Source organism: Catharus ustulatus, chromosome 18, assembly GCF_009819885.2.
Source record: "Catharus ustulatus isolate bCatUst1 chromosome 18, bCatUst1.pri.v2, whole genome shotgun sequence".
NCBI classification, from domain to species: domain Eukaryota; kingdom Metazoa; phylum Chordata; class Aves; order Passeriformes; family Turdidae; genus Catharus; species Catharus ustulatus.
Window position 1 is genome coordinate 5843608 of NC_046238.1, and position 13892 is coordinate 5857499.

The window sequence follows — 13892 nt, forward strand, 5'->3', positions numbered from 1 at the left end:
CAAATATGTGTAACAGAAACAAGATTCTGTGCAGCTGCAGGGCTGGTCTCTCACAGAGTGACTTTTTATTACACTGGATCATGAACAGAGTCCCTAGAAAATCCAGGTAAGTCTTATGAGTTCAGGTCCCAATCTGAACAGAAGAGAAAAATAAAAGAAAAGAACTCTGAGATATTACCAAAAATATACTTAATAGGTAGTTCTAAATTTGCTGATCTCAAAGAGAAAGGATCAAGAGCAGAAAACTGCAATACTGGGCTGGGCTGACCTGCTGCAATGATAACATTGAGCTGGACTCAGCCTCCTGGGGCTTTGAGGGGTTCTGGGTATGCAGGGAACTCATACTCCTGAACAAAATCTGTCTGCCTGTGTCTGTCTCTCCACACAGAAGAGACTTTGCCCCACCTTATGAAGAAGTAACACCCAAGGCAGGCTCAGCCAACACTCTGACCTTGTGATCAGGACAGGGGCTGGGAAAGCTGAGAAACCTCACTCAACATTCAGGTGAGCTGCAGAGCCCCAGAGCACAGGAGGGTTTGTGTAACACCAGCCTGGCTGTGAGACACAGCACAGCCCTGGCACACAGGGTCCCTCATTCCAGGGCTGCCCAAGCAGCAATTTATGCTCATTAATGGCACAAATAATGAGTCATGATATTACAAACAGAATAGCAGCAATAAACCCAAATAGAGATGCCTGGTCCTGATTTCACTTACAGTGATGCAACTCTGATGATTTCAGTGGAGCATCTTCTAATTTCTTAGGACTTTTTGCTTTTGTTGAAACATGATGGGAGGAAATGTTTTTGTTCAGAATGATGATGAAAGAATTAATCTGTGTTAATGTACCACTGTGCAATAACAAGAAACCCAAAAATCCCATTAGAGAAAAATTAAGGTGAAATAAATAGGAAATTTGAACAGCTCAGCTTGAAAAACTTTCGGTATTTTCCTGGGTAAGAACTTTCAGGAAAAGAAAACTGCCTGTGGTGTTTGATATGACCTGAAGAAGCAATGTAACACTAAGTTCAAGTAATTCCACCATGAATATCCATATCCAATAAATGGAATTAAAGAAGATAAAGGAAACAGTTCCCCAAATAGAGGCATGCTTTACAGAGAACTTCCAGTCATTTCATGCAATGGTGCCTGCCTAGCACGGTAAGGACTCCTGCTGATTCTCCAGGGGATGCTATGCTGGGATGAACACAGCACAGGGAAATCCTACCCAGTCTCCCCTGTGAAAAACACCATGAATAAATCTATTTGGGCCAAAAAACCCCCATTCATTGAGTTGTAATGGATATATCATGCAGAGCAAGCTAATTTAGTCTGGAAACTTTGTGGCTTGGTGGAATTCATGAGAATGATTTTCTTGTTAAATTCTACATTCTTCAAAACTGTTCCAAAATATGGTTAGAAAACACAGCTGTTGACACATCCATTTTAATTCCTGGGTGTGTGGGTTTGGGACTAACAGCCCACTCCACGTTCCCCTCTCTCTGCCCTGTTTATCCAGAGGAGAGCATGAGGGGATGCCTGTTCCCTAACACTTGCTGGCATAAACTGCATATTACCATAACAGCCCAACTTACTTAGATTTATACATTCATTCACAAAGCAGTAATAGGAAACATACTTTATGGCTAACCCTCCTATTTGTCTGCATTTTGAGGCTACAGTAGCCTTTCTTAAATCAATGTTACGAGAAAGATTTCCACAAGCAGCCTAGAAGCACATTTGCTCTACTTAAACATATTTACACTCAAAATTTTATTTGCTGCACAACACTAAATGTTACATTTATATTACAATTTCATGCAAAAGTTCACTCCTTCAGCCTTTTTTGGTCCAAAACACTGCTGCATTTAATCACATACTTATTTCTTTGATGTCTCACACTTGGAACTTTACAAATCTATGCAAATACAAATGCATTCATTTTGAAGAATTAATTTCTATATGAAATGTTATCTGTCCTGTGACAATTTTGATGGCTTAGCCTGTTTTAACTACCATGGAAGGGTTCTTTGCTTACCAAGCAATATTTTCCAAGGCTGGTGAGTTAGAATGGTAAGTCATAAAAAGAACTGGTGAATGCTTCCCCTCCTCAACAATGTCAATAACAAATTTTAATGGCAAAATCATTAAGGAAACATATGGGTGCTGTGTTTAAACAGACCATTAATAGTGCACAATGTTAGAACTCAGCAGAAGGTTTTTAAAGTAGTTCTGAAACCAAGTACATGATTTTCAACTATAATCTAACATCGCATTTGCTATACAAACAACTTCCTCTGCAGAGTGAATAGATCCAGGTAAAGCCTGGTACAGTTTGTAGGGACTTCCTCTGATCCCGAGACCCCTGAACTGCAGCCTCCTGAACTTTGCATCTACTGAGGAAGTCCTGACTTTGGACCAAGAGTTGGCAGAGAGGCAGGGTGAGAGAGGTGGGAGGCTGGACCAGCCCCTCCAGCAGAACCCCGCATCCCCTCCTGCCCTCGCTTTCCAGCACTGGGCACTGGGCTCGGAGCGATCAGAGCGAGGGGACACTCTGGGGGCTGCAGCACCCTCCCGGGGCACAGGACATCCCTCCCCGCCCCTCGTACCATTGAGCTGGTTGTAGACCACTTCCTCCAGGTGGTCCAGGCGCTGCAGGATGGACTCCCTGTCGGCCAGGCTGCCCACCTTGGCTCCGCGGCTCCTGGCCCGGCGCTCCGCGCTCCGGACGATCTGCACCAGCTCCTGCGAGCGGTCCTGGATCCTGCAGTACACGGAGAAGAGGATGATGCCCACGAAGACCAAGATGTTCACCGTCAACAAAGTTTTGATTTTCCGTGCCACCGCCATGGGAGCCGCGGGCGCGGTGGCGGGGGGCGCATCCAGGCGCGGCGAGCGGCGGCCCCGCGGCCAGCGGAGCCGGGAACGGAGCCGGGGGAGCGGAGCGAACGGGAACGGAGATAACGGGAGCCGAGCCGGGGGGAGATAACGGGAACGGAGCGGAGATAGCGGAGCGGAGCTAAGGAGCGGAGCTGAGGAGCGGAGCCGAGGAGCGGAGCCGAGGAGCGGAGCTGTCCTTCAGCACCGCCGCGCCGCTCCCCGCCCCGTGCCCGCTGTCGCCCGGCGGGGCCCGCTCCGCGGCGGGCAGGGCGGCATGGAGCGGGGCCGAGCGCTGCCCAGCCTCCTCCTCCTCCTCCTCCCTCCTCCTCCTCCTCCTGCTCTTCCTCCTGCTGCTCCGGCGGCTCCCGCCCGCCCGCCCTCGCTCGCTGCCCGCCGCCCCGAACGCAGAGCGCCGGTGCGGAGTGACGTGCTCCGCGGGATCTCATCGACATGCACACGGCGGAGCCCGCCCCGCCTCGCCCGCGCCCTGCCGAGCGGCCCCGCCGCCTTCCGAGCCCGCACAGCGAGCCACGGGCCGTTCCATGGCGCTGCCCACCTGGAGAGGGCTCGTCCTGCCCGAGCATCGCCACGGCACACACCCAGTGTGTCCTTGGCTGCGGTGGACAACTGCAGGGGAGGGGATGCCCCACCCGTCTCACCGGTGGAAAGGAGATGAAACAAGTTCAGGGAGAGCTGGTAATGCACTCAGCTCCGTGGGCTTCCCCAGCACTGGCTTGGGATCCTACATGGAAACGACATGGTTGGGACCACATCCACAGGCAAGAGAAGTTCCTGCCAAGCATCCATAGAAATATAGATTCATAGAATAGTTTAGGTTGGCAGAAATGTTTAAAAACTACGAATCCATCTGCTCCAAGCCCCCTGCAATGAGCAGGGACATCTTCAACTAGAGCAGGTTTTTCAGAGCCCTGTGTCTGAGCTGACCTCAAATGTTTCCAGGGATGGGACATCCACCACCTCTCTGGGCAACTTATGACAGCATTTTACCACCCTCATCAGAAAATACTTATTCTTTATATCTAGTCTAAATTGAAAATCTCTCAGGTCAAACCCATTTAATCTCTTTAATACCTATGGGCATTAAATATACCCTTTCAACAGCTTCTCTGTTCATGTTCACAGCAATCCTCCTTTTATACAAAAAAAATATACCCATCTCACTTAGAGGGTTGCATACCATAGGATATACCCTGCTTCTGGAAATTTTTCTCCTTTCATCCTTCCTTCTTGGTTTCAGGAGCTGCCAACTCAAAATGCAGCCAAAGTTACAACCTCTCTGAGTTCAATGAAACTTGGCAAGTCCTGCTCAGGTTTTCCTGAGATATAAATTCTCCACTGCTGGTCCTACTTGTGACCCTCCTGCTGTTCACCTTCTGCAAGGCCCCTGAGGGTGCAGTTTCTTTGAGAAGATGTGTTTCTGTCCTAGAGGAATTTTCCCCTGGTCTTTTGAGGATCACCAGTGCTGAGCAGAAAAAAACCTAAACTGGAGTTCCACCATCACCTAATCATATCCCTAGAAGAAGATGCCACAAGCTTCAGCAGCATCATACAGAAATATGTACAGGATTTAGTTATTTCCTACATCACTGGATTCTTAAACACAAATAATGCCTAGGTGCAGGACCAGATCTTTCACTCAAGCTGTAGCAAAACTCTTAGTCACTCAGCAGAAGCAGCTCAGAATCTGAAACTTTCCAGTGCTGTGATTATTTCAGTAGTATTCTTATTGCAAATCTATCTCTGCATTACATTTTCCTAGCAAATAACAATTTGGTTTAAGAAAATATTGAACTAATGCTCAAGTGCAGTTTATTTGATGGCTCCATAGCATTTAATATATTATAGCAACACCTGCTGGTCTTGATATGGTTAAGAATCTGTTATATCCCTATTTCCATTATAAACTCCAAGTTCACAAGCTGGCCACAAGAATTCAGATTGGATTCTGACACGAGTTTATAGTTTGTCCCAAGACTTGTAAAACACCTTCAACTTTCTTAGAGAATTTACCAAGTTTTAATGAGGATTTTTTGCACCACTGCAGTTTTAAACTGATTTCATCCATGACTGGCTTAACTAAAGGAAATCACTTTTTCACCTAAGTAAATGTTCTTAAATGGTCAGCTTAAAATATTCTCATATTCTTCTGTACACATCACAGACTATGTTCACATGGCTGAAAGCTCACCCAGTATCACTCAAATAACAGTTAGCTTGTACAGCTCTCTGTTCCTTCAGAAATCTCAAAGCAAGTTGCAAAAGAGATATTGGAGCTGACTGAAGGACAGCAGAAGTGTTTCTGGAAAAATTTCATTATCAAATGATATATTTTATTTTTTCATTGGAACCAAACAAAGAAGGCACTATAATGTTTTCACACGAGCACCACTTGAGCAGAAGCCGCTGTTTCCTGCCTGAAAGGGTCAAGTTCCAATTTTAATTCCCACAGAAAAGACTTATATTGTCAAAAGAAAATTTGATCTAAGTCAATATATGCAATAGCTGAATTTTAGTGAGAATGCTTTGGCTAAACAATATGGATCAGCTCTGATTGCTGAGATCATGGGAAGGCACTGGTAGCTGTTCCCAATCAATGGATCAAGCCAGAAGCAATGCTGGGATTCCATTCCAAACCACAAATCCAGTTTCTCTCTCACACTGATTTTCACTCCTATTCATCTCCACAGGGCTCCTATTTCCATTCATCATCGGAGGTGGATCAGGAAGGTGCTGTAAAGGCACACCAAGGCACCGTGCATTCAAAGGGCAGCCTGCAGGTGATCACACTCTACATCCCTGTGCTCAGCCCAAGGGAACACCTGGATGAAGGACAGCTGGCTGCAGATGAAGGTGGTGTCAACCAGCCAGAGGTAAAGACTCTGAAAAGCCAGTCAGCACTCTGAAACATCCACCTGCCACAGGCATCTCCCCACAAGCAGCAAGATGGTTTATTGCCTTGGGCACTGTGCTGCTGCTGGGCTGTCAGAGCTGAGGCTGTAATGGTAACAGCAGCAGGGAAAACCAAACCTGGCTCTTGTCTGGGGCTCTCCTTGAAGCTGTGCTTGGCCTTGTGCAACGTTGACCTTACTGCAGTTATATTTGTTTCTGTTACCTCTTGGTTACTGCAGAATGCTCCATCGTGGCATGAAGATATTGATAGAGAGGAAAATTTCAAATGCTTCTGCATTTAAAATCCTGTTCTACTTAGCTACTAAAATATTTGGAAAAGAACTTTAGTAAAGCATCAGTCTCACAGCCATTATCTGCAGAGCCCCTCATGCAGCTCCTCAAGGCAACAGACTTGAAATAAATCTGACCCCAGTTCATTTGGAGCTGCTAACCTCAATCAATACACATTTTTTTAGCCAGCTACTGAAATCTGTATATTGTACAGCAACTGAGTATGATCAACATACCCACCATCATCTGGGCAGTTCTCAAGTTAAGTTTTCCCCAAAAGTGCTCAGAAAAATCTATTAAGAGAGACCATGTGGAAGTGCCATCCCTACAGCAGAACCCCTGGTGGCACCCACGCCTTCAGTCCCAGGTGTGCTGGGCACACACTCACATAACCAGGGAGTTTCAATTTTCTATGAGGTGTTTTATGTTGAGTTTCTTTTTAAACGAGATGAAGGAATTGGCTGATGAAGCGAAAAAAGTAAGATTTTACTTTTGAGAAAAGGCAAGAAGAGGGTGATTGAAAAGTTGCTTGAAAGTTTTTTTAATTTTAAAAAGCCTAAGTTGAAAAAAAAATATTGAATTCAAGTTAATAACCATAAAATCATTCCCAACCACTCTTCCAAAAGGACAAGATTGACTTACCATATCTAAAGAGACGTACCTTTCTGATCATCCTGCTGCATGATATGAGACATTTGCAGGAATGAATAATGTGTAGAAGGGAAGACTTTGATGTTTAAAGTATTTGAACACTAGCTTTAAAGAAAGAAAAAGACACCACAGACAAAATATTATGCCAGTGCTGATGTGCAGTTGTAGATTCCAGCTGTAGTTACTCACACACACAGACATCACCTCCCATTTTCCCAGTGAAACCCCAACTGCATTTGCTAGCACTTTGCTTTGAGTTTTAATATACCTTAATATTTTTCTACTTAATTTTCTTCTTTTCTACTTATTCAGAAGAAAACAGCAACACAGGCAGGCAGCAGTCTGAGCCTGTGGAACAGCAGACACAGAGCTGAGGCCCTCACCCTGCTGCAGAGAGGCACTGCAGCCCCTCAGATTCTCAATTCAGAGTTTGTGCAGCCCCTCCTCACCCCAGTGCCAGCAGTCTGAGATGAGATCTGCACAAACACCTCGTTTGCACGGAGCTTCTTACACAGGTTAGGGGAGAAATCAATGAGGAAGCCTCAGCTGTGCCACACTGGGGTGTTTCCAACCAGCCTGTTACCTTTGCTGCTGCAGCCTCAGAGGCTGGAATTAAAGCACACAGGAATACCCACAGTAAATAATTATTCTGGCAACAAGGTGCTGCCAGGTCCCCAAGGCTTCAATCCTGCTCCTCTGGATGCTGAGGCTTTGTGGCACAGTCACAGCTGACCCAGTGCCATCACTGGAAGCACAGAAGTGCTGGTAAGGTTGAGAAAAGAATCTAGAATCACTGCATTAAAAAGGCTGGAAGCCCAAAAGCCACCAGGGATTTCCATGCAGTGATCCTGAATTGGGAGCACTTAGTTCTGGCTCAGAAAGTGAAGGTGAGTGGAGACTGGACAATGTGACCATGAGCAACTCTGCTCTCCTTGGGGCAGAATGCCAACACACCGTGCTGTGGCTGAGCCAAGAACGTGTTTGATTTAGCAAAATAAACTCTGTGCTGCACTCACTGCACACACACACCATGCCTGGGGTGTTTGTTAGTGGGGCCACAATTAGTGTGCCAAGACTCACTCATAAGGAGCAGCCCTGCTCAGAGCACTGGGATTAAGCATTCACAAGATTAAACTGGAGGGGAGATGAATTTTAAATGCATCTTGAGGATGGTTCTAAATGAAATGAGATGCCTTAAAACCTGAAAACACATTTCAGAAATTATATATATATGTAATACATGTGTGTATATATATATATATATCCTTTTAACTTTGGCTGTATTAGTCACTTGGTAAGATTACACATGAGTTTCATAAATGGAATTTGGGATGCTTCCTCTAAAACTGCAGCAATTTGCACTTGCACATGGGACAGTTCTTCAAATGTACAGATCATGTTGTGTTCTACCACCTGTGGCTGTGACACAAATATGCACTTCTTTTATATTATTCCTGTTGCATTAAAGCTACAGGTTGACCCTGCAGAGAGAATTTATAATAGACAGCACAACTGCCAGCAGATCTGCTGCTTTCACACCTGTGAGATTGTGCTGATGACCACCCTGTAGTAAAAGCATGCAGATAAAACTCAACAATTATCCAGATGCACATTAAAACCCACAATAAACCTGTCATTGTGAAACCAGAATATAAATAATGCCAAGACTAAAATATTCAACCCACATACCTACATCTTACAAAGCTCTAATTTATAAACATTACAGCTCTCACCAATTTTAATATGAATTGAGAGCAGCTACCTTTTTAAAATCCAACTGCATGGTCCTCCATCCATTTCCTATTATTATCTCCTACTGTAATTCCTGAATAGGTGCTTGTTTGCTAAGAGAGGATTATCACCATTCACCACGATCAAAAATTACTTGCAGGGACTTAGATTTACCCCTGCAACAAGAGAAAATGCATCCTTGAGGACCCAAATGACAGAGAGGCTCAGCCCAGCTGCACCTCAAAAAAAGAGAAGTTGGCTGGGACCTGCCTGGCAGCTGCTGCACTGGGATTCTAAGTTGCAGACTGATGTTTTTGATCATCCCCACAACTTACTGCAAGGAGTTTCAGAGTTGCTGTGATAAGATAGAGACTCACACTGGAAATAAATCAGGGAAGCTTTTAAGGACAGCTTCTATGTTTATGAGAGTTGCACTAAAGAAAATAAATGTGCAAGAGATATATAAATGTAATTTAATATCCAGCTATTACAGATACAGAAATTACCTCATTATACTCCTTGAAATTCATCTTTACTTATTCCTGATGCCAGAAAACTTACAAAACCTTAAACAATGGCTGGGCTGTTAGCATGCTGAGACTTCTACTTTTCACACTGTCCAACATTATCTCCTGGTTCTGCACGTTCCCTCTTCTGCTGCACAGGCTTTAAAACAGAGACTGCTTTTTGATAGGGCTGTTTTTAAAGAGTTCACGAATGATGCTGCTAATTCTAGGAGAAAATCAATTTTCAGCTCTGTCTGTGACATCTGTGGATTATGATCCTCAGTTCCTCCTTGGAATCCATTTGTCTCATTTCCACTTCTACTCTTAAACAGCCAACCTTATGGTGGCACAATTTCCTGTCAGGTCTTTTATTAGTCTTTGATCAGATATTATTTTAGGGGACCTGTCCAGATGAAGTTTTCTATTCCAGCATGTTTTTAGTGCAGCAGTGCTGGCTCTGGAGAGAAGCCTGTTCTCAGAGACATGTGCAATGTGAGAGTTCTTCACTGGCACCAAACAGCTGGAAGGATGCTGCTCCCTGTCCAATCCAGCTGAAAGCTGTTGAAAAAGCTGAACATTATCCCTGGCTTAGAATAGTTAAAAATATTTGCACATTAATCGTTGGCCACCAGGGTGGCAGTCCCAATGCTGCCAGGAGGAACAGGCTTGTGGCTTGTGCAGGTATTTGTCCAGGCTCATCCTCTGGTAGGAAAAGAACCTCATACAATATTCATTACTGACTCCTCTCTGTCTTGATGCACATTATTAAGAGCTGCCTGGCCCTCCAGCAAAATCTTCACAACAAAATTAAGAAACACAGCCAGCCATCATGTCAAAGTCCTAAGAGATTAAATATTCTAAGTGCAGCAGCACCAGGGTAAATTAGTATTGTTACCTCCTGACCCCCACAGCTGAACCCAATGCTGGCTTTAAACAATAAAAATAATGAGATTTTTAGATTCCATTTATTTTGAAACAACAACTGGCAGCTTGAGAGAAGAAAACATGTTTTGGCAAATAAAGTTGACATTGACATTTTTAGTAAAGAATAGCTTTATGGTGCCTTGTCACTGGGTAAATCTGAAGAATCACTGCTGCCTCTGATCTATGATGTTTTTCACAGGGACAGTGTATGTATGAGTAATAAAGAACATTTAGTACAGTTTGTATCTGCCTTTAACAGAGATGTTCAGAATATTTAAATAGAAACCAAAACATTTCTAGCATTAAAGTCTTCAATGTGTTTTTAAAATATGAAGTATTTTTATAAAAAGTTAAAGGCTGATGCATGATAAAATTCCATCCTAAAACTATGCCAGTGAGAAGCCTTGACAGATGGAAGTAGGATGACAAAACCACATTCATCTAGTTGGGTTGGATTCCCTAATATTCCCAGTAAAGGGCAAAGTCCAACAGTTTAGGAGAGAGTTTTTGGGGGGATTTGGGGTTTTTAAAACACACTTGAAAATGAACCATTTGGGAGGAAAAGAACATTTAAGACTGTATTGGACTATGCCAATGCTTTCAGAACTGTTCTATCTTTTCCTGCTCCAGACCACACAACTTCTCTGGCTTTCAATTTCTCCATCTGAAAACTGGGGACAGCTTGCCATAAGGGAGGTGACAGAATTTGCTTTTATTAATCTCCCTCTCAATTGATTCAGAGACCATATGGAGTATAAAACAAAAAGAAGTCCAAACCAAGAAAAAAAAGGAAAACCAACAGATCTGTTAGGAGGTACCAAAAGTGCAATGGTGAGGGGAGCAGCAGGTAGGCAGAGATCTGTAGGTATGACATGCACACATATTCATCACCCTTTGAGCTCCAGATGCTGGGAAGACATTCTCTATTATTCATTATTTCTGTGGTGAGCAGACAGATTAAGCATTTTTCCCTATTAATTAATCTTGCTCCAGGCTATGAAATTGAAAAGCTTCATTTATTTTTATATTTACTTATTTTGAGGGAAAACGATTTTCTCAGCAAAGCCCTCCCCAGTGAAAGTGCAGCATCAAAGCCTCTGGCCAAGCTCCCAAGCATTCCATACTGTGCCTGCCTTCAGCCACTTCATCATGATATATAACTACAGACACACATCACCTACTGCTCCTGATACCAAATACAGGGAGATATTTTACACTGGTGGCTTGATTGTGGTACAGACATTAACACCAGCCACAAAGGACAGATCCAGATCACATTCCACTGAAGTAAAGGAAATGTGAAATGGATCAGGTGTGCAGTTTTCCTTATGTTGTTTATTATTGTATATTATATCCAACACACGTCCAGTGGTATCAGCTCACAAAAAAAAATCCTGATATTAAATCTTGTAATGTCCATTGAGCTGCTTTAGATTTGCATAAACTAAAGATGAGCAAGAAGCAGTGTCTGGGCTGTCCAGCCCTGAGCAAGGGTTTTATTGGTGGTGATTGCCCTCCACCCCTGAGGCAGGACTGAGCTGAAATCCTGGGTTTCAGCTGCCATTTAACAGAGAGCTGCAGGGAGCTGCACTGCTGCCTGTTAGCACTTGCTTCAACACAATTAGCACAATTCCCTGCCAGAGAAAACACTAAGGGATAGCTCGGTGATCGACTGGGGTTATTCAACTTTTGACAAAAGGTTAGGGGAATTCTCTTGAAACAGTAATTGTCTGTCACATGAAATACTGCAACTTCTTGAGCACAGAAGGAGCACACCATAACGTGAAGTGGATTAGGGCAGGAGGAAGCTGGAGGCAGACAGGTTAATAGAGAGGAATCCAAATGGACTTGCCAAATAGTCTAGGGAAGAATGGACAAAGAAATAAAGAATAAAAGTTAATAAGGACCTCAACTTTATCTGATGCATTTGTAGCTAAAATAACTGAAGCTGGTTCCTTCAAGCATTAAAGATTTTTGAGGTCAGTATGTGCACAGGGAACTCCTGAGGTATTGCACTGAGGGGTCCCAGAGGAATTGGCACGTGAGCCAGAACAAGACAGAATGGCATAGGAAGAATAAAGTATTTCTTGTGGTGACAACATTCACTGCACTATGAAAGGAGACCCACACAATAAACACATCCCAAAATTCCTGAGCACAATCCAGACAGGGTGCCACTGTCACCTGGCTAACTGAAGGCAAGTGAAGTGGATTGCCTGCCCAGGAAAATGTTCTGCAGTTTGCTTGGAGGAAATGAAATTTGGAAGCCCTCAGAAGGAGCACACCTTTTTCAAGCACATGAGTGCACAAGGTTTGGAACAGAGGATAAGAAAGGCTTAAAGAGAAAATTTATAATTTGATCTTGTAATGGAGCCAGAAGTGATGTTCACAGCACACATTTTACCACTAGCTGTAACTGGCCACAGATCCAACTACTGATTACCACTGAATTAATTCTGTTGATGAATCCTTCAATATGTATCTTACAGTCCTCTTTTCTCCCCCATGACATTTTCCTAATTTTTTTGTTCTCAATGCCTGAATGGAGTGTTTATCTACAACAGGACCCTGGCCCTGACTGGGACAGGGAGCTGCTTTTACCTGTCATGTAATACACAGGACAAGTGATAGCAGTGATAAGAACAGAGCATCTTCCCAACACCCACTCTATGTATGACATAAATGAATACATCAGATTATTCTTTAAATAGCCTACTCTAAAATTAGATAAGTGAATGCTGCCACATAACACTAATACTAATGGAATTGGAAGAGCTGGATACCAGGAGCAGACGGTGTTGAGAAAATTCTCTGCCTTGAAAATGTTAATTCATTTAATTGCCACTAATTGTACATAGCATCAGAGCACATTCAAACATGAGAGCTGAACAAGCAGCTCTGAGCCTGACCTTCAGTAAAACCTTCAGTTTAAGGAAAATCTAACTCAGATTCAGTGAATTTATTCTCTTTCATGCTCACCTAGCTTTCCAAAGCACACTGCAGACGTGCAGACAAGCCCAATACTGAGATAAATGTAGCCCAAATTTATCTCAAAGTGCAATTTCTGTGGCACACACAACAGTTCTAAGGCACATCTTCCATCACCTTGTTCCTCAACTGCACGACTGCAGCAAACCTGATGGTGTCTTAAAATGGCCAGAGAAGGAGCCTTTCTAGCCACCCCTCTAAACCACAGAAAATCCTGTAACAGACAATTCAGTTTGAAATTTCAGAATTTCACTTTTCCAACCTAAACCATTCTATGATTCTATAAAAATTCCCAGCCCAATGGGATTTTGGGGTGCAGAGAAAAGACAAGACCCCTTTGTTTTATGGAATGAAAAATTGAGATCTGATAGCCTACAAGACACTAAACAGAGCCATGATGGACACAATTTGGTATGCTAGAGGAAAATTCTTGAGTCTTTTGGGAATGTATTGTCACAAGCCAGCTGCTTATACTGGATTAGAAAGGGAATTAGAAAATACACAATCCAATTAAAAAGTAATGTTTGTTTGCTTGCTTCTTGCAGTTCTTTTGCTCTTTCATACTAATTCCTCCTCTTTTTCATTTTTACTGGAATCATTATTAATATTGATATTCACAAATAAATCCCAAGATTGATGTCTTTTTAAAATTCCTCTAGCATTTCTCACACCATGGCCTGATCCTGCAGCTGTAAATGGAGCTGCTGCAGTTTCCATCAGCTCAGGATACAGCCCCAAGCATGACTTGAGTGGGAGATGACCTCAGAACACAGTGACCTTTCCAGAACATCAAACCAAAATGAAAAGGTGCCCCAGCCTTTCAAGCAAGGACACTGAAACCAATCAATATCACTTTGCACAGATTTATAGCAGAGTTGAAGGAAGGATCATGCTGAAGGCAAAACAGAAGAGGAATTTTTCTCTCTGTGTTTTTCTGTTGGTGGGAGTTGGAAATGCAGCTGGTACATAACAAATGCTGGTAGTTAACTCTGCTACCCTCTGGAATGGTCCA

At 43.4% G+C, this 13892-nt stretch overlaps 1 protein-coding gene across 1 annotated transcript in view; it reads right to left on the reverse strand.

Moving 5' to 3' along the window:
* The window catches only part of GALNT9 (polypeptide N-acetylgalactosaminyltransferase 9), a 130004-nt gene extending 127096 nt beyond the window's left edge, over positions 1–2908 (reverse strand). The window contains exon 1 of the mRNA XM_033075631.2: positions 2609–2908. Coding sequence (XP_032931522.1) covers positions 2609–2849 — 241 coding nt within the window. The 5' untranslated portion in view covers positions 2850–2908. The remainder of the gene's footprint in view (positions 1–2608) is intronic.
* Between the last annotated feature and the right edge of the window lie 10984 nt (positions 2909–13892).